Source organism: Tamandua tetradactyla, chromosome 9 (genome assembly GCF_023851605.1).
Source record: "Tamandua tetradactyla isolate mTamTet1 chromosome 9, mTamTet1.pri, whole genome shotgun sequence".
Classification (NCBI taxonomy): domain Eukaryota; kingdom Metazoa; phylum Chordata; class Mammalia; order Pilosa; family Myrmecophagidae; genus Tamandua; species Tamandua tetradactyla.
In genome coordinates, this window is record NC_135335.1 from 57,550,996 (window position 1) to 57,572,804 (window position 21,809).

Here is a 21,809-nt window from a genome sequence, read left to right on the forward strand (position 1 = left end):
TATCATTGGCACACATGAAAATTGTGGTCCACAAAATCCTTCAAACTAGCCTTTAGTTGTGAAAAACAACTTCTATTAGGTTTTTTAATCTAGAATTGCTTTAAGGGACTCCTACCAATTCTAGACAACAGTTCTCAGTATTTAGCTTCACACGGTAAAATGCTTAACACATATTTTCAAGTTAAAGAAAGAAATTTTCTTTCCTGAGCAAATGTTCCCTCTTTCTCAACAAAATTGTTTTTCCTCAAATAAAAAAAAAATTATGTTTGACCAGTTTCATTATATGCAATGGGGCACAGGAATTAAATTAAAAATAAGTAATGAGGATTGCCCTCATGAACATTGTTTAAATCTCAAAATAGTTTAAAAATTTCAAATACAGCTAAGCTTTTGTAGACTTCAGAAATTCGGTGTTGATAACGACTCACGGGGTCAGAAAGATCACTAATTTGCATTGAATGATCTTAAATGGCCAACTCAAAGCAAAAGCTTGGGGTTTTGATATTTGAATGTAGCTAAAATACTTATCCTGCAGCCAGTGATAACTATAAATTGGGGTGGATAGACAGACAGACAGATGACTCACTGCTTCCCATATACCCATTCATTCAGCATTTACTAAGATCAGGCAGAGCAAATAAACAAGAAAGGGAAGGGGAAAGTAACTTTTTTCCTTCACATTAGTTTTTCTTTGATGTCTAAGAATAACCACCTACATAATTGCAATTTCAGATTCACAGAGTTTAGGGCATCAGCTAGATTCAGCTGCCTGGAATCTTTTGACAAGGTCTCATTAGCAAAGGTCAGGCTCTCAACTTTTCTGAGAGTTACTTTATCCACAGGGTAAGTCAGATAGAGCCTTGAAGGGACTGTATGTGGCCCTAGAAATATCAGCTGGAACCCACAGGGGTGTTCTCTCATCCCATTACCCACACTACAGGATCGTGTGATTCATTAATAGGAGCCTCAGCTGCGTCTTTTGGTAAACTCACTTTGTTTAAAGACACAAACCACTACATTTAAGAAGCATAGTTTTGGTTATCTCCATATTTCAAAAAGAGGGAGATGAAAATATTATAAACTGGAAAAGAATTAGCCATACTTCTATGTCTCTGCGGGGTTATGCAACTAAATTGTTTTGGAAAGAACCAAATAAATAGACATTCTGATGTTGACCTCTCTGCCAGTGACAAATCCACTGAGATAGCCTTGCACTGCCCAATAGGTTTTCCTTATATCCAGGAAATATTCAGATTTGGGGATGGTTAATAATTCACTACTATCAGGCAGTTTACCCACATCACAGTTTACTGTAGACCCCCTGGTGGAAAGAAATGTGCTGAGTGTTCATTTGCCATGACAATTTGGGGAAAGTCTGTTTCCTTTAATGGATTCCAGATGGGAGCCACAATATAGCAGTTACACATCAGCCCTACACCTCACATTCTTTCACTCCCAGGTCTGTCAAATCTCTTCCTTTTACTCCTTAAGGGATCCCTTGGCACTCATCTCCTCTGCAAAGGCTTATTTGAAAAGGAGCCGTAAGTGTTTTTTCTTCCAGCCATTCTGCTGTATACCAACTTCTGGAGGAAAAGCTATTATATCATGTCACTGTTGGCATTATTTTGTCAACATTGGAAGTCTGCATTTATACCTTTCTCATCTTTCTAAGGGCACTGCTGTCTTAGAATTTAATTACATAGAGGTCAAGGCCTAAATCAGCTCCATCATGGTTGGTCATCATTTCCAGGCAGGGACCATATCTACAGGTCAAATAGGGTGACAGGATGGACTTAGATTGAATGAAAAAGGCAGATATTCAAAATCAAGGCATAAAAACCAAGTCATTTGGCTGTAATGTGGTTAGTCTTTGCATCAAGAAACAAAGCTCCCAAGCAACCTCAATTCCTTTGACAAGTGCCTGTTACCATGTATGATAAGCTACTGGAAACCATTCCAGAAACATTTTTTGGAAGACAACATCCCTTCAAGGGCTGAGTGATGGCAGTACCCTGGGGAGCTAAGTGGAATCAGAGTTTTCTTAGAGCAAAGATTCAATTGGATAACAACTGTCTCAGAATCAAGTTATTCCAGACTTTAAGATACTAAGTGGATGTTTCATTCCTCATTTAGCAGCTCTAGTGGGTCTGCTGACAGCAATTCCACACATCACTCTGACACCCACCTGTGGTGTGAGGAGGTGGAGGGGAGTTCTAAATTCTGCTTCTTGCATTCCCAGAGGAACCCCATGACCTCATCCAAATCCGTGTGCTGGAGCCCATGTCATAGTCTCTTCTGGAAAGAATCCTTAGTTGTGTACCCCAGGGGGAATAACTCAGGGGCAGAGAGACAGTGCCTCCTGGGGACAGATGCTGCCACCTTCCTGCCTGATCCAGAAGTGTCCAGTCAAGATGTGTATCCCAGTAGGCAGGAAAGAGAACCCACATCCCTGACAGTACAAAGAAAAGCAAGGCAGAGGTGGCAGGTGGGCGCAGGCTGCAATGCAATGGCCCTTACATGTTTCGTGTTGACAGGCAGGGATTTTATTTGCTGGTTCATTTGTTTTTGGTTGGTGGGAGGATTACCTGTTAAATACCATAAAATGTATGTCATTTTCTTTTACTCACCCCTTCCATATCAAGGTTTTTAGTATTTTTTAAATTGTGCTTTGATTAAAATCCAGGTTTCCTAACAAGTATATAAGACATGGACCATTTCTCCCTGCCTACATTTGCAACAATAGAACTCTACTGGGTTGAGTTAGTCCTAATCAGGCTGGCTCCCTTTCTGCGACTGCCCAGTAAACAGAGCCTGATGTGAGTATGAAGGGCTCTAAGTGGCAGTGCGGCTCTGGGGTGCAATTCCACGGCAGTATGTCCAAGGGAAAAGGGAAACTGAGCGGGGGTGGGGGGAGTGGGAAGAAGTGGTAGGCGATGTGCTACATGGCGGGGGCTCCTGCATAATGAGCCCCCAAGGTGCTATTCGCTTGGTTCCAGGAAGAACCCTGCCTTGGAATCATTCATTGGAAGGAGGAGTGGTTGGCACTTTATATGACTGGTTCCTTCCTGCACCCTGTTTCTCATTGTTTGATGCCTGCCTGAGAAATGTTGGTGCCCCTGCACTAAGGGCTCCGTCCTCCAGCCCCTGCAGGAGCTGCTCAGGAAGCCAGACCCGATGCCAAGAAGTGGGTGTCGAGGCCAAGTGCAGAAGTGAGAGGAGTGGCCAGAGATTCTAGTCCCCAGTATGGATTGGAGGGACCTCATGGTGCTGAATAGAAATCCGTAAGCCATGGTGGTAACTAAGGCAAAGCTGATGGTTGAGGCTCCAGAAAAGGGGAAAGCCAAGAGAATCTGAGGAGGTGCTTAAGACATGCCAAATCCACAGCCCTTCTTTATGCTTTCTGAATAAACTAGGTTCCCACGAACCTCAGAGCCCTCACTTGCCACCTCACTCAACGATAAGGCCTTAAGCTTTCTTCATCCAGTAAGTAAACAGATTGTCAGCTTGGCCTTTTCCTTTTGCTTCTTCCTTTTTCCTTGACTTCCTCTCTCCTGAGGCTTGCTTCTGATTTAATTCTTCTTTGGCTAGAAATTAAGTTTCCTGTTTTCAAAGTAGAAATTCACTACTATCACATCACAATTTACTGCAGACCCCCTGGACACTCGATCCCTAAGCTCTGCATGTGCCTTTATGTTTGAAGGAACCCTTAGCCTAGAAAAAATAATTATGGAGTCATGCTTAATTTTACTCCAGATTTTGTATATATTGTTTTACCTGAATTCTGGTATTAAATGTTCCATTGTAGCTACTGTGTATGCTTTTTTGTCTTTTCCAAAGCATCTCTACCAGTTGTTAGCTGAATTGAGATACTAAATGGTCTTGTTTGTGTTTGGATAAGGGCTCCTGGGTACTCGACTGCTGACATTTTCAATTGTAGGAATACCTGTCTGCTCCCTTTATTTATGGCTGACTGCAATATTCTTGGGTCATATTTTCTCTTCTTCAGAATTGTTTAGTCCGTGCCTTACAGCCTTACGCAGCTGGAGAGTGTCCTGGGACCAGCTGATTTTCTTCCCACATGTAGACAACTGTTTCCCTGAATGTCTAAATAATTTTTTTCCTTCTCCTTGGAATTTAAAATCTTAACCTATCTAATATTTGATTATTCTGAATCAATATTTCTCAAATATATTGTGCTTTGAAGCTTGCAAACTCAATTGTTCCTTCATTTCAAGGAAATTTCCTTCCATACTGTCTTCGGGAACAATTTTTCAGCTGCATATTCTGGGTTCTCTGGTTCAGAAACATCAATCATTTTAATGGGGCTGTGTCCTTGTCAGTCCTTCATATCTAGCATCTCCTGTTTCTCTTTTCTTTTATTATTATTTTTTATTTCTGCATCTGTTACTGTGATTATTGCAAACCTTTACTTTGCTACTCATTTAATTTTTGTTCCTGTTTCCTTGATGTTCCTAATCTAATTTTTTTTTTTTTTGCAAGAAAATAATCATTTTGGTCTTCTACTTACTCCCTCAACTCTGTATGCATCCCTTTTATTCTTTCATTTTCTTTCTTTCATATCTCAACTTTGGGTACTTATTTATTTTCTCTTTTTTTTCCTACAGAGCAGTATAACTTTATGGTGAATTTATTTTTGTTCCTTGGAGCAAAAACAGAGTCACGGTTCAAATGATGGTGTCTAGCCCCACCCGCATGTCCAATACATGAGAGAGGAGCAACATGAAGACAGAAGCATGATGTTTCTGGGAAAGGCTGTCTAACCTAGCTGGGTGGTGGGAGGCAGGGAATTGCCACAGGTGCTGCAAGATATACTATCAACTGCATAATCAACAGCAGTCTCTTTCATTTTGATTTTTAGATACTACTGAAAACTCCAAACTTTCATGGCCATTGATTACAAATTTAAAGTGGGTGAAAATAAACACCTCATCAAAAATGGATTTCTTTTTCTAAAGACCAAGGCCAACCCCAAAACAGCAAACTGATTCTACCGGTAAGCAGGGCAGACTATAGTTTCGCATTCACTAGCTATGAATGCTCTGCTCATGATCTATCAGTGAATGTGTATTAATTCATGGATACACTGCATCATGTGCTCACAGACGCTAAGGAGTCCAGGCATAAATGCTCAATTTTAGCTTTAATGCCGATAAAGATGAACATACCTGATTTGCCTTGATATAATTCAAGGGTGACATGGTATACAGAAGAGGCTAGATAAATGGCAGTCTTTTAAATTTTAGCAATCAAAACCTCTCATTGCAGATACCCTTACTTGCCAAAAGTTGCTCAGCAACTTGCCAATTTGGCTTCAGTAGACTGGTACGTTTGTATATTCTAATATTCCAGTTTCATCATTTAATTCCCTGAAAAGAAAGGAGCAGACTATATGCTGTATATTTTAAAAAATGATATTCTTTTAAACTCAATTTTATTCAGGATTAAAATCTGCGAAAGAGAGCCTCTCCTCCAAAATTCATTAAACAGCATTGTAATCATTCAATGAAAGGTTCCCAAAGTAAGCTGAGACATGAAACTCATAATTTAAAGAGGTGCTGAAATTAGAATTGTCCAACTAGTTTAAACAAACTCAAATGCCATCTGTGTATTCAGTTACTGGTGGAACCGTTTAGGTGCCTGCCTCTAACCACTGCACACTGCTTGGAGCAGGGCTCTACCAATAGGAATCCGCACATCCCTGACTGTTTCCTCCTTCCTCTGCTACCAACTTCTCCTCCCCTTGAGTTGAAAAAAACAGCTGGATCAGTGAGAAATTAACACTGCAGATGATTTCTATATTTGTACAGCATCTTCAGCAATAATCCCAACCTCCAGTTTGAATACGCAGCATCCTGAAGACATACACCCCCATTTTGGGGAGGTGGGGCGGTACATTGTCTGGGAATCAAACTGGGGTCTTCCACATGAAAGATGAGCATTCTACCACTGAACCACCCGTGCACTTGCGCACCGTATTTTAATTTGTAAATGGACAGGGGATGAAAACAAAAGAAAAAACCAGGTCTGTGGAACCTTAATACGACCATCTGTGAGACATATTTGCCAAATGTGTTGTATTGATGTATTACCATCACAGTCTGACCCACAGAGCTGGATGCCATCGGACAGACAGCCTGGGGTTCCTGCTACTGCAGGGGGCTGACCTGATCCCCTGTCGCAGTGCACCTGATAATCCCCTCATCAGAGCATGCGGGAGAATCCCCACATCATCTTCACCAGAGGACAAGCAGTAAGCCATGGGGTTGATAAAATTGGACCCTGATGACCAATTTCTAAATATCTGTACTGTTTTAAAGGCAAAGGATGTTGACCATAATTTCATTGTGGTGTCTATAATTTAGTGGAGCCATTCTGTAGTGACTAGACTAAATGCTGCTAAAACATATATATATATATTTACCTATATTTCTTCAGCTGCAGGCATGTTTTAAGTAGTAGTAGAACAAGCTGTTCATCAGATTTAAAGAAGGCCAGTTTCACTAAAACTCATCAGAAGACCCTAGATCTGCTTTATAATGAACAGAAGGTAACCAAACCTTACATTTTTATGGCCTCAGTCTTGGGATGGGTCAGACCCATCTGACTATCCCCCCACCCAACCCAGGTACTGATAGGGAACCCGATTCTCCCAGAGTTCCAGGGAGATGACCTGATTCTCTGAGGCTTTAACCAGAACACTTATGACAGAAAACCAGGAAAACTCTTAAAAAGGCCCAGTTTATTCATTCCACATCCTACCACGTGCCAGGCACCCTATGGGGCGTTGAGGATAAAAATGGGGGAAAGAAAGACTTAGTGCCTGTCTACAGACAAGTGAGAGAAAAAGACTGGTGAGCAATGTGTCTCTCTGTCTTCCCTTAAAATAACAACAGAAAAATTATGCTAAAGCTCTCGCTTGACCTCCCATTCCCTCTGCGACTGCTTTGTTTCTCTTCTCCCTTCACTGAATAGCTCTGGAAGGGTTGCTGGTAGTAGCTGTTGCCACCTAACTTCCTCCCAAGCCCCTTCCCCAGCTTCTCCTGTGACTGGCCCCCTTAGCCATGTCCTGCCGATGACCACACCACTCTACCTTACTTGACTTCCCAGCAGCTCTGCCCACAGCTGACCACCCCTGTATCTTGGGGCACGAGTTGTCTCTCTTGTTGCTTGGCTGGGTTCTTCCCCTCCATCAGCTCTGAGCATTATATCACCTCCTCAGAGAGATCCTGACCCGCCTGAGAACAGGAGCTTCCCTGGCACTCCCTCCCACATCAACGCATTTATGCCCACTGCATCCATCTGCCAGCCCTTATCGGGCATTTTCCTCTTTAGTTTTCTTCATATCTGCCTCTTGCCATTAGAATATAAGCTCCAAGAGAGTGGGACGCTGCCAGTCTGTTCACCACTGAAACCCCCAGCACTTAGAAAGAAATTGCTAAATAGTAAAATTTCAAGAAACATTAGGTGACTTAATGAACAAAATAACCCAGCTGACAAATATATTATTATGAATCGAGACGTTCTATCAAGGACACATATAAGACATTAGAAACAACATAGGATCACTACATTGGAAGACCTGCAGGCAGGGAAGATATGGGCAAGGGTGTGGAACTGAAAGAAGGTCAGTGAGGCTGGCCTCAAGTGCCATGGACTGCCTGTGCGATAAACTAAAATGGAATATTCCTGCAACACCCTTGTTACATTATTCAGTGACTAGGTCCATCTGTCATTTATAACATGAGGAGCACTGTAGCTAACATTTTTAGTAAGTAAACACTCAGCTTTGTATGGCCAAGGAAATATTCCTGGGAATGCTTCCATAGACCACCCTACAAGTGGGATATTTCACTGCCATCACTGTTTCTGAACCTACCAGAAAGCAGCAAGACAATCCCAGGACACTATGTCACTGGACCATGTCTTCTAAGAAAGCATACATTGTCGTAAATTATCCAAATTAAAATGGTCTTGCCAAGAAAGGACTTATTCTATGAATAGTTAAATAACAATAGTTAAGAAATGAGGTGTTGTCCTCCCAATGAACATTATGACTCAGGTAGTGCAAAAAGAGGGTGACACTGAGATTACCAAAGCCACGCAGAGAGAACGAGAAAAGATAATGGAGCACTGTGGGCTTTGCTGGTGGTGAGGAAAGAAGAAAGACACTGGAATGGCATGTTCAGAACTTAAAGCCGAAACACCTCGGGGAGGGGGAATCGCCTACCTGTGGCCAAGTAGATGATGTGGACAAGCGCGTCCCTGCCCTGCACCACATCCACAGCCACGTGAGAGAAGCGGCTGTTGTCCTCCATGAAGGCAGGGATGGCAGTCACGGGCTGAACCACTTCCTGCATCAGGATGAACTTCTGAGCGTCCTGCAGGTTCCTCTCAGTCAGGTTCATGTACAGGCCCTGGTCCACGGTGCCGCACTGCAAGGGAAGACCAGGTGTGATGGATCCAGCCACAGCCATGCTCACTGCTGCCCTGGCCCATCGGGCGCGGGATGGCTTGGAAATGGAAGGAGCCACAACGCATGACCGAAGGAGGCAAAACCTCTGCTTTTCCATCTCCTCCGATTCCTCTGTTTTACAGTCCCTCCTGCTTCAGATTTTTAACTCTTCACATTTTGGGAGTCTCTCAACTCTCTCATAAAGAGAAACAATCAGAAATGAGAAAACTATAGAGTAAAAGTTAATGCTGGCTTTAATTTGAACAGCATATGCAAAAATGCATCTCAGAAGCTGTTGCATCCACTGGGAGCTGTCTACCTCAGTGCAAACTGTTGTGCCTGTCTCATTAATCAGGTATCACAACTGAAAAATGTAGCAATAAAGAGCCTCACATGGATTTATTACTTTTCCTACTGGAGCCAGGATATGCCTTTAAGCAATACATAGAATCCATGGAGATATAATTATGACATTCTAATCTGCAGAAATTGCAATAATATTATGATTCACAGGGACTATTAAAAAAAAAACATACTGCTCTTGTTGCTTTTAACTGATAATCCAAGTTAGAAGAAATATAAAACTTGTTTAGGGCTTGGGAATCATGAGAAATCACATGACAAATCAGCAAGAAGAAAGAGAGATAAAAGGGAAGGAAGGGAGGAGAAAGGGAGAAAAGGAAGAAAAGACAAGAAGGAGGAAGGAAGGAGAGATTTTCAGGTAGAGGAGATATGAAGCAGATGAATGTAAAATAGGAAGAAAAAAATTCAGGCCTGAAAACTGCTCAGAATGAAATTCAGAGCTGTGTTGCAGAGAGGCTGACTGGTATCATGTATAAGAGTTTCTGGCTAGGAGGAGGTAGAAAAAGGGGCAGGAAAGAAAGCAAAGCTCTCCTGGAGTAGAAGACAGAAGCAGAAAATCACCACCAACCTTTTTCATTTCTTTTCATAAACTTTACGTCCTGGTACAAATAATGACTGATACACAGCAGAACTTCATGTAAGTAGGTTTGATGGAAATGAATTTCTGTGTCCATACCATCTGAAAGTACCATTTATAACATATCGTTTCTAATACTTGGCTTTATAACAGGTTAGAGGCGCAAAGCGTAAGGATGGAAATTGCTTTTCTAAAGGAGATGATATTTTTGTAGCACTTGATAAAATACCCTACAAGCTACAAAATGAGAGGCCGATTGTAGAATAATGGAAGCTTGGAGTTACATGGATTTTACAGGTCTAGCTCAATGCTTCGTTTAATGTCACACCTCTGCAGTGGCATCATCCCATGTGCCAGGTGAAGGGATGGCAGGGGGTCATGCCAGGCCTCTGCCCTGAAGCCCATGATCCCACTCCACCACCAGCCACGTGATGGAGGCTCATCACCTGTAAAATGGTTTACTTCCTTTCATGGGACCAACTGAGATAATCAGTGGAAAGCATTTATTAATTAGCAGAAAGTCCTTGTATATGCGAGGGACTAAGCCAACAGGATTGGCACAGAGAAGCCTTTAACAAACGGTAAATGGCAAATACACTCATCCTGTAGTGGAACAGCAAGTCTACGGGCCAGGGAGCTGTAGAGCCCAAGGAGAAAAGAAGGAACAAACAAATGAATGAAGGAATCAATGAAGGAATACATAAGCATTTACTATAGGGGATATGGCTAGAAGTTTTCTCATGATTATCATGTTGAATACTAACACTTGGACATTGCATGTCAACCAGTGTTTTAAAAAATGAACAACAGCTCTACAGGGCTCAGTCTGAAGCCTCTCCAGGTAAGTTCTAGTTTAGAGTGTGACTTGTGTTTGTTGGTTTATGCCTGATGTCAACCAGAAAGACCTCAGACGCAGGTGCCAATGATATATCTGCCCACTGGGTGAAGTGTGCACCCACGTTTTGTTTGACATGTATGGTATTTTATAAATACTGACAACATGAAAATGAGAACCTCTTGCTCCTCTTGAAGAATACAGATGTCAGAGGGCTGGAGCTGCCCAGCAGGAGCTCTTCCCACCTCGCGTCCACTTGTGCACCATAAACCTCATTTCAGTCATCTACCTTAGCTTTCAGGAACTAGTTTGAAGTAGACTCTAAAATATCTTAGTTTCCTTTGCCAACTTATTATTAAAATCACACCCAACCATTCTTTTTTTAGATATTCTGAAAGCTATTCCAATTTATAGTATCTAAATCTAGTGCTTTATTGGATTGTACATAACCTGCCTAGCTTTCCATGTGGTCCTAAATCCTCTAGCAGCACCTTCACACTGAGCCCCTGCAGTATCTTTGTGATCAATTCCCTGGAGACAGTGTGCAGGAAAAAAGCAATAAAAATCAGAAAACACAGGCACTGCTCCCATATGACCTACAACCCCCAATGACTGTCATGTTACCACCTCTTCAAGTAACAAGGGTAATGATCCTACTGATTTTTAACATAATAATATTCACACTTATGTTTACTTTACTTGTAAGGACAAAAGATACCTCCTCATCCTAGCACACCTGTACGTGATGTTCAAGTCCCCTGTTTCCTAAGCTCAGGCTGAGAGTAACAGACTTTAGGTACCTCTTATCTACCTGCTTCACTTCTTGCAAACACGCATTGTGAATCAAAGGGTCCTGATGGACAAGGCCAAATCTCTTCCCAACACCAGCCCTACCACTGGCATGGCTGTTTTTGGAGAACCTAGCTTTCTATTTTGGCTCCATGAGCTCTGATATGTGGTAACCCACAATGCAAAGAAAATTACAGATTCTGACATACAATGTTTGTGCCACTTGGGCTGGATATACTGAATTTGAGTTTCTGATGCTTTTCCTAGTGAGGTTCAAGGTTCAGATGCCTTCACAGGCTGCATACTCTAACTGCCCACACTTTTATAGCACTACCTACAATGATTTCTAGGCTACGACCCATAAGTATTAGGAATAGTTTTTGTTCTGATTTTCTGTTTTCAAGGAGATTTCCATATTATATCTTGAAAAATATGAGATGTCTTTCTTACCCCATTCTTTCTCCTATAGCTGAATGCTTTTCTGCACCTCTAATGACTTAACAACTACTTGTATATATTGTGCTGCATAAAATTCCAGATGTCAGTAGGGAAAAAAAGAATAGGAAAAAGGAAATCTAACCACTTCTCAGTGCTGGTTACTGCAAACATAAGGCACTTTATACCTGTTTGGTGGACCTCTTAGTTCAAACCTTCTCCCCACTATCTGCTGGTCAACAGGGTTTTGTGAATATGAGTGAGCAGCAAACCTAACCCGGCGTGGCTATCGGATATGGTAAAACAAAAGAAAAAGACTCATCTGGAGTCGATACAATGATCCACTGCAATCTGTTACTGCAGTTTTCTGCAAATCTTAAATTCTACCCAAAGCAGGCAAGTTCAGATAAGCAAGCCTTGTGTCTGAGACACAGGCCAAAAATCTTTGGGATTGAGTCATTATGCCACATCATCCTACTTTATTGCATAAATTTAGGCAAGTCAGACAGGGCAGTGCTAGCATTATAAAATCAGGCACTTGTGGCCTTAGGAAATGAGGGGGTCGGTATATGATATACATATGCCCCATAAAGCTGCTAAAAAGTCCCTGCTGCCTAGAGCTGGTAGGAGACTACAAAGTTTATGAGCAACTCTGCTCATTATGAAGATGTCTGCAATAAAAACAAGTTAGAAGCACACTATAAATATAGTAAATATTTATATTAATTAAAAAATTTTAATTTGTCAGTGTTTTACAAAGAAGTTACTAAAAGGGACAAGAATATTTAACCTTTAGAATTTTACAAATGATCTCTAAAAGGGGTCATATTTCACCCTAACAGCCAAGGTCAAGGGTAGGATTTAGGTGAAGAGCTCCAACAAAGAGGTAAAGAGAATCAATATTCAGCTAATAATGCATAAAGTGTGTCACTAAACAAAGTTATTATTTTATTTCCCATCAAGCTGTTAACATGCCTAGTCGAGAACATGAATTGCTTTCTCCAGGACCGAACTCTATGATAATAGGTATGGACCTTATCATTCAGTTTCCTGACTTAGAAAATGTGGATTATAATGCATCCTTTATTGGCTGCTGTGAGAAGGACGTGAGGCAAAGTCTACACAGCACATGGTAATCAGAAAGCCCCTAACAAGTAGTTCTGAAGAGCTATCTGCATCAAATATTTTAGATGGTAAATGTGGCATTTTAATCAACATGATTAACCTTTGTTCCTAAAATGTTCTGTTGTATTTGTGTCCCTCCTTCCTCATTTTATGGATGAAAAAAAGGAGATGGAAAAACATTGAATAATTTGCCCAAGGAAAGCAGAAAATGGTAAACCAGTCACTTCATTCCCAACCCTTTGCTCCCCCCAAAATTAAAAGATAATAATAAAGATAACTGCAAAAACAATTGGAATTTAATGGTTTCTGCCAAAATCTATGTACAGTGTAAAATAATTGAGCTTCTCCGTCCATCCAGTTTTTGCAGAAGATTCAGTTTTTTATCATTGGAGGGTGAACCAGAATTTGGGGTTCGGGGTCCAGGTCCCTCTACACAGACAAGTTATAGGATTCGGAGGGGTATTGGTCATTAGTGGGCAGTGTTTTGGACTCTGCAGGCAGGAAAAGTCCTGGGGGGCAGTCCCAGCTTGGCTGCTCGCTGGCTGTGTGTTTGTGACCTGGTTACCGCGCCTGCCCCTTAGTCTCGCTGTAAGGACGCCATCAGCATGATCGCCCAGTTGCCAGCACGAGAAATAATGTGTGATACATCTAACACAGTGCCTGGGACTTGGTAGTGCAAAAGTTGTCACGTACCCCAATGATAATTATGGGGAAGGTCTTGGCAAAAGAAAATCCTCTAGGGAAGTCTGCGCATTGAATGAACTGAATAGCTGACCAATCAAACATAAGCAAATCACTTCCTCTCTTTGGATATCAACGTATTCTGAAAACTGTTAGGAGGGGGCAGATGCCCCTGATTGCTGAAACGTCCTGCAAATCTGTATTTATAGATGAACAGCAACACTGTCTCCTCTTTCCCCTCCAGCTGCCCCTATAACATCCCATTCACCCCAGCAGGAGATCACACCCACATGAGGCAATTAGAATTCTAATTCAATTTGTTTATCTCTAGCATGCTGTGCTCTGGACCCCATTCATTAGAGCCTCATTCATTAGGGATCAAATTCTGGGGACACAGAATCCACCATCATTAGAATTAATTGGAGCTTGGATTCCTAACCCACTGCAGAAAGCTGGCCCTTTTCAGTCCAGCTGCAGGCATCACAGCGGACAAAGGGACCTCTTTGCTATCCAGTGTCACAGCTGACAAAAGGCCCTGTCTGTTTACATTAGTAGTGCCCAGTGTGGGGCTTGGGGCACAGGGCTGGGGAAGGCAGAGGGGGGACCTCAGCTGAGCTGTGCATGGCCCAGGGACTCAAGTTTTCCCAGCCTTGTCTACACAAGGCTCCCACACTTTTTTTCTGGGGTGGACAGTTGGATGCATGGCAGTGCCCCTTGGCCCCTGAAGTTACCTGGAAGTTGGGGTTGGGGTTAGGATAAGGCAGCCAGGCGGAGCGTGAGTTCTCCTGGTACTTGAAGGGTCCGTTGAAGGCCTGCGAGATGGCGCTCAGGTTGAAGACGCACACGGCCGAGGCGGCAATGCTGTTCCTGAAGAACCGAAGAGAAAGGAGGGAGAAGGTAAGTCAGAGAGCCGGCAGGCCAGGGCAGCACCCAGGCTCCTGCTGGCCCCAGCAGCGTGTGGTGGAAGCGTCCTGTCCTCCAGGGCACTCAAGGTCCCGGCAGCCCAGACATCCCCGAGGGGATGACGGTCAAACAGAGATGTGCAGGAACAAACCCTTCAGTACAGAAACAAGGGGAATGAGCAGTTCTGTCCCCTGCATCCTATCACATGAGATGAATTCACTCAGCCATACTGGAGGCGAGAGGGATGCTAAGGAATGCTGCATCACACCTTTTAAGTTCAGGAGGGAAAAAGATTTTCTCCTCCAGTAAAGGGAGCCTCTCTCAGTTTAGGGTCATCTTTCTTATCCTTTTATCTGGCTGCTTTAGCTGGCAGCAGGGCTGGCTTACTATTTTTTTTTTTTTCATTTTTAATTCTCATATATTTGTGTTTATGTGTGATTCTTTAACAAAAATCAAATTGAACCTATTTTGTAAAACATGCCTGCCAGAAACCATTTATATATATGTATGCATATATATACATACACATCTGTTTATATTTATTTATTTATTTTTAAATTTAAGAAGTGCTTTAAATTCAAAGGATCACAGGTCACAGGAAATCCTGAAGCCTCTGTTCGTGTTCACACTGCTGAGAAGGTTGCAGACGCAGGTCTCAGGATGGTGGTGACCTTCTATTAAGCACGGAAGGAAGACAATGTTCTTGATTAATTTCTGTTTTGAATTCAGCTATGGTTCCAAAGTAGAAAAGGGGGGAGAAGAGGGAGAGTGTACACATTTGCATTGTTTTCATATTAATGCTCTTTGCTGATATTGCACCCACTTTTTATCAACTACATTTGTCTGTATCGACGGAAAAAGAAGAGGAACTCCGCCATAAAAGACTAACCTTACCTCCTTTTATTGGACAAACTCCTGTGCACAGCACTGCCTATACACTATCTAAAGGCTGTTCAAATTCTAATTCGTTTGCTCTTCCTCAGGTAAGAGAATCTACCAGATAAGAAGATGAGGTTCAGGGAGGTCAAGACACTTAGTTGAAGCCACCCAGCTACTCCTGCTGGACTTGAACCCAACAGGCTGGCTCCCAAGACAAATTTTCACCTCTTTGTGAGAGCTCAGGGTGCAGTGACAGTTCTGAAATCCGTCCCTTCCCAACCCTGGGAAGGGCGAAATCAAGTCGACAGGAATGTGTTTTCCCAGAGATGAGGTGCATGTGTCCCCAGCACCAGGAACATGGCCCAGGAGGAGCGAACCCCGTGCTGGAGAGCAGAGGCATGGCACTAACTGTGCCGATGGCTTGGTGATTTGTATTCTTCTTTTCATCACCCTCAGAAAAGAGGAACAGGAGAAGTCCAGAAACACATGCAGGGAGGAATTGGCCTTCAGACTGACTTCAGGAAGAACCACAAAACAACTTGGCTCGAGAGAGAATGCACATACATACCAAGAGGATTCCAGCTGATTCTAGGGACACAGTTTGTGTATAATAGCAGCCACTTATTAGGAGCTGAGAAATCTGTGAAGCAATGGCTCTATCTTAATCCTCATCCCTCCCCTAAATGAACTCCTCAAAAATCCAGAAATAAGAAAATAAGGGTTGGCCCTCATTTAAGTTATGTTAACTTAACATCGTTCTCCTCTGCCAAGCACGTGACAGAGACCATCTTACTTCTCATGGACAATCTGTGGGCCCTGCCACCAAGCTGATTCAACAGAGGAGCAAAGAGAGGCCCAGTGATGTTATTTATCCAAAGCCATATGCTGAGGGGAAAAGCAGTAGGGTCTGCCCCATGCACATGGCCCCAACGTCCAAGTCTCAACCACATGGCCACACTGCCTCCTGCTAATGAAGAACCTGATGTTCTTCTTGCTTACACGCATTTTCTCCCTTCACCATTTCTAAGCAAAGCTGCTTTCCATCTCTGGTTTCAGCTCAGAGTCTCCTCCAGATATCCCAGGGGATGCCAGTCTGTGCATCACTCATGGAATTTGGGGGAACAACACTTCCTAGCCCCTAGTGGACAGCTCACTATTGGTGTAAACCCCATCATATCTCAATGGTGTTCCAGGAGGTATGGAGGGGACATCAGCCTCTACTCTGCTCTTCTACCACCCCCTGGATAGGCTTACCCGCTGGAAGAACACAGTTGCCTTCTGCTCAGGGTCTCCATTCCAGCAGGCAGGTGAAACCTGCCCAGTCTATATTATTATAATCTTGGGATAAGTCTGCCCAATGCTGGGTTCAATATCATTAAGCCCATTTGGCTGAGAAACCTAGAGCCTGTACTCCAAACTGGCCTCTTCAGTAACCACAGCAACAAGGTCACCTTCATTTTGATTCTCTGTTTTGTTTCTCAACTTGTTCAGAGCTCAGATGGGGAAGTACAGGGTTAGGAGTCTAGATCTACCTGAAAGCACTGGGGGAAGAGAAATCCTTCCTATGTTCTTCTCTTTAGGAAGGAAGAACAGTCAAAAACCATAGCCATTCTCCACCCCTACAACCTTAGTTATCTGTGAGTTATCCATGTAGATATGGAGTCTTCAGAGACTACATGGCAGCGGTATCCCATTTCCTATAGGAGTCCAATTCCTGCCTCATGTTAGGGTAATCACACTTAGTTCTGAGTGCAGGATGAGTCAGCACAGTTCCCTTTACTCCTGTCCACCCAGCACGAAGGCTGGATAAATGTACAGAAGGAAACTTAAAGTCTGACCTGAGATACTGGAAATCTTAGCCATGGTATTCCACAGTCATTAGTTTGAAGAAAGTTTTGTCAAGATTGTGTTCACCCATTGAGTAGTTAAGATCAAGGCTGAGCCATGGAACATCATCAGTACAGGAGGGCACATTGTGGAATTAAGGCTGGATTGATTGGATTTTCCCAACTGTCTACTTATTGGCCATTCACCATATTGGTGTGGCTCAGACATGCTTCTCAGACAACTTTTGAATTTGTTTTTTTTGCCCAGAGCCAGAACAATGAACAGGTAGGTGAGCCAAGCTTCCGTGGTGTGCGCAATTGATGTCAACTGAACCACTGAACATTTATCTTATGTGCTAACACTATTTCTCAAACAAGGTTTTAAATAGAAAATCAACTTCAGAAACTGCCACTGGGAATTGAACCTGGCTCTCCAGCATGGAGCCACCATGGCCTGCCCTGTATGTTGACTTTTAAAGAAACTTATTCAGCAGAGAAAATAAATCTGAGGGTTGAATATCAGATTTGCTACAATAAAAATGGCCACGGTGAGATGGGGGGATGGGTGGTAGTGGTGGTTTGCCATCCATTTCAGCTGCATTTTAAAATTTTTTTGTATGCTGTATGGCAGGAGTCACATTTCATTCTTTTTCCATGTGAGTGTCCCATTATTGCAGTACCATTTATTGGAATTTTTGTTTGTTTATTTGCTTGTTTGTTTTGTTTTGAGGAAGTTCATGGGCTGGGAATTGAACCCAGTTCTCCTGCATGGCAGGTGAGAATTCTACCAATAAAGTACTCCTGCACACTCCCCCTAGCTTCATTTTTATAATCTCATTTCAGGAAAAAAGACTCTTCATGGAGTAAGTATTATTATCAATTAAATGTTAACATATAAGTTCAATAGTGGAAAGAGCAGGAGGGAAAGGTTAAGAGGCAGTAAGATGCAGATAAAATAACTTCTTAGAAATGCAATTCATGGGCAGGATTCTGATGGCGAAGAGAGGAAAACATAAGGAAGCAGAGCAGAGATCATGGGGAGAGTTTCTTAGTTTTCTATGCTTCTGTAACAAAGTATTACAGATTTAACCACTTAAAACAAGGGATATTCATTGTCTCACAGTTCTGGAGGCCGAAAGTCTGAAATCTGTAGGGGAGAATCCTTTCCTGCCCCTTCCTGGCTTCTGATAAGTTCCTGGCCAGCCTCAGGCGTCTAGCTGCATTGTGGTTGTCACGTGGCCTCCTCCCCTGTGGTTATTTCTGTACAATTCCCCCTTTTTATTAGGACACCAGCCATACTGGACTAGGATCCACCCTGGTCCAGTGGGCCTCATTGTTGCTAATCACATCTACAAAGATCCTATTTCCAAATAAGGTCACAGTCATGAGACTGGGGTTGGCACTGAGCATGTCTTTTGGGGGAATGCAATTCAACCCACAGCAGTGCTCGACTGCTGTTATTCACCCAGGACGAGAGGATTCTGGGACTCAGGACTGCTGTTAATACTCAACTCAGGACAATTCTGGACAAACCAGGACTTTGGTGGCCTAGCTCCACCAACCAGCACTTATGATCCATCCAGATTGAGATCCTTTACTTTGGCTACAAATACTTGACTTTCATCCAAAATCTTAGGCCAGCAGATTGGGGCTTCCAAAGGCAATCTACACTGGAACACACTGGGCAGTAAGTCATGCAGAATCATCAATGCCGTTGCCAATGGGGAGGAAAGTGGCACTCAGAGTCTCCATGCATTTCATTGCTGGGTTGGGGGGTGAGATGTATCTAGGTTTGGCTCCAAATGGAAAGTCGCTGCGAGGGTGTGCTCATGCTACACTTAGCCCCAACAAGGAGTAAATGGGAGATCAAGGATAGGCCCTACAGATGCTATGCAAATTTGGTCAATTTTGAACTTACAAGTACCTCCCCATGAGGAAAAAAAATACTATGTCAGTTTTTTTCAAAAACATTTTTAAAGTATAGTTCTCATTATAGAAGTATAGTTCTTATTAAGATGGTTCTCTACTAGAAAATGTGTTTAAAATACAAGTGTGGGAACTAATAAAGGTGTTAATAAAATACAACTGTGGGAAAGTGAGAGAAGAGAGGCCCACACAGAGAATTCCGCACATGAGCAAGTGTTGAGGCAAGAGTTACATTACCTTAAAGGTCAGACTTACCAGACAATGCTCTTTTCATCATGCACAAATGTATGACATACATATAGAAAGAAAATGCATCTCATGCGCCAGCATTCCAGAAAGTGCCCAGAACACACTGGCAAATCAGAAAGGAACAATTTATAAGAGAATGATTTGATCCTATTATGACCTGAGGATAGCTCAAATCTTTTTTGGTTAGATCTGCTTTCTTAATACCAACCTCAGAAAGCACAGATCTTTGGGTAACATTTAATTGATAAAATAAAATTTCCTTTTTTTTGGCATTTAGCCCAGTAAAATCAGAAAGATTTTCGTTAAAGCAACGTTAAACCCTCAAAGGCCAAAGAACAAAAGACTCTTTCAGAATGACTACAATGGCAGGGAAAGAAATGACTGCAAGTTACTTACACGTTGGTGGTGAAGATTCCATAGATCAAGTCCAGCTCGGGCAGGAAGAAAGTGCTCTGCAGTTCGTTGTAATAAAAAGGGATCTCCCCGGGGCGGGAGCAGTTGAGGCGGGCCTTCATGAACGTGGTCCAGGTGTCCTCCAGCAAGAACCTACCCCCGATGTCATTCTTGCAGACCCGGGCAGCTCTGGAGAAGACCGTTTTCCCACAGTCATGCTCCACGGCATTCTCTCGGAAAAAGAAGTACGTGAAATTCCCAATGTCGTAAGAGGACACAAAGTTTGGCTCTGAAAACAAAAGGAGAGAGGAAAAGTCTCAGCGTCTGTATGGCATTCCTTTTTCTTATCTGCTCAGAATTCCACCTCCCATCCCCCCACCCCCTGCCAGGAAACATGGTTTTCTTCAGACAACTCTTGATTTGAATAGGGTAAATGGCAATTCCTGGGAGCAATTTAAAGATCAATGCTACTGGGAAATTCATTCATGTATAGAGGTTGTAAATTATGGGAAATCACCTATGTGTCTCTATATTTGAGTATCCTGCACTAAAAGGGAGGGCTTAAGTTAACATAATATCAATGCTATCAAAAATTAGCAGCACAGATTTCTAAAATGCAGTCCTTTCCTTTTAGAATGACACATAAGATTTTCTTTCCATAGTCTCATATAAACCATCAGAAGAGATGGAGGGAATAAGATTAAAAAGATGGAATATAATTCAGAAAATATGTATCTACTAACAGGTTTGCTTTTGTTTAAGACACTGAAATTCTTTAACTTCTTATACACATGTATGACTTTGACGTCATTTATATAATTTTAGTAAAGACTTTAAAAGGGTCTTTCATTTGCGGAAGCGGAAACTAATGTATTTTTGAAAGTTAGTACCCTGAAGTTGCTTCAGCTGTTCCATTCCTATGATGACTCTTAAATGAGGGCCAACCCTTATTTTCTTATTTCTGGATTTTTGAGGAGTTCATTTAGGAGAGGGATGAGGATTAAGATAGAGCCATTGCTTCACAGATTTCTCAGCTCCTAATAAGTTTAAAAATGGAGACGAGGCTTACAAAATCATGGCAAAGCCAATCACCATAATTAATAAAAGGAACTTATTAATTATATGGATTGTCAATTGAATCATACATATACATTTTAAAGCATTCTGTTCATCACACTTTGTTGAAGAATAATAAGTTCTGAATCTGTCAATTAACAGAGATGATACTCTTTGAGGCACAGATGTACCCTAATATTTATTTTTAAAAAACTCTAATAACCAGGTTTGATTCTTATCCTGTTTTAATTTCCTTAGCTGCTCAAGCAAGTATCATGGAATGAGTTGGTTTAAACAGTGCACTACATGGGAATTTATTAGCTCACAGTATTGAGGGTAGGAGACACCCAAATCAAGGCAATCATTCTGACATGCTTTCTCCCCAGAGACTCCGTTCTGGGATTGGTTACAGATGATCCAGGGTCCTGGGCTCCTCTGCCACATGGCAATGCATATGGCGGCCTCTCCTGGCCTTTTCCTTCTCTTCCAATTTCCTTTCACCTTCAGCGCTTTGCTATCAGTGGCTTTCTCTCTCTGTCTGAATTTCATTCTGCTTATAAAGGATTCCAGTAATAGGATTAAGATCCATCCTGACTTTGATGAAGAAACTTCTTCAAAGATCCTACTTACAATGGGTTCACACTCACAGGAATGGATTAAATCTAAGAACATGTTTGTCTGGAGTACATAGCTTCACGTACCCTTTTTCTATTTCTAAGAGCTTTCCATTCAGTCTGCACCTGACTAAATTTTATAGTCCAGTTAGGATAATTATGGTAATAAACTTTGGTGCTCAAAATTAACAGAAAGATACAGGCAACCATGTTCATATAGACACATGTTGAGAGACAATTAGTTTGTTGGGGCAATTCAACTGACCTTGTACTTTGTCAGACTCAATTGAATTGCACCAATAAAGAGGTTATTGATAGGAAAGCTAAAAATTCCTTTGGCTGCCAGATGAGCCATTAATGCTAAGCGTAAGAAACACAACAGGCTCACCTAGGGACACAAATATAGACATTGGCTCAGGGACTGACTGAGTTGGAATTATATTGCTATTCTGCTCAGAAGGACTATTGCTAATTTCCTATCAGGCCATATATACATAGGAGACTCTCCTGTGTCTCACAAAAATGCTTCAATTTAATTCAACTTAACATTTTTAAATACACAGATACCCCAAATTGTCTAGTTATTGTGCTTTTATCTTAAGACCACTGTTTTGCTGGGGTTTTTCTTCAATGATTTTTTTTATTGAGATATAATCCTCCAAAGTGTGCAATCAGTGGTTCACAG

At 42.1% G+C, this 21,809-nt stretch overlaps 1 protein-coding gene across 9 annotated transcripts in view; it reads right to left on the reverse strand.

Moving 5' to 3' along the window:
• SEMA5A (semaphorin 5A) overlaps nucleotides 1–21,809 on the reverse strand; it is a 574,926-nt gene that overhangs the window by 145,279 nt on the left and 407,838 nt on the right. For all 9 annotated transcript variants that reach the window (XM_077116834.1, XM_077116833.1, XM_077116837.1 and 6 more), the window contains 3 exons: nucleotides 19,458–19,743; nucleotides 14,010–14,145; nucleotides 8,249–8,453 (listed from right to left, as the gene is read on the reverse strand). In XM_077116834.1, coding sequence (XP_076972949.1) covers nucleotides 8,249–8,453; nucleotides 14,010–14,145; nucleotides 19,458–19,743 — 627 coding nt within the window. The remainder of the gene's footprint in view (nucleotides 1–8,248; nucleotides 8,454–14,009; nucleotides 14,146–19,457; nucleotides 19,744–21,809) is intronic.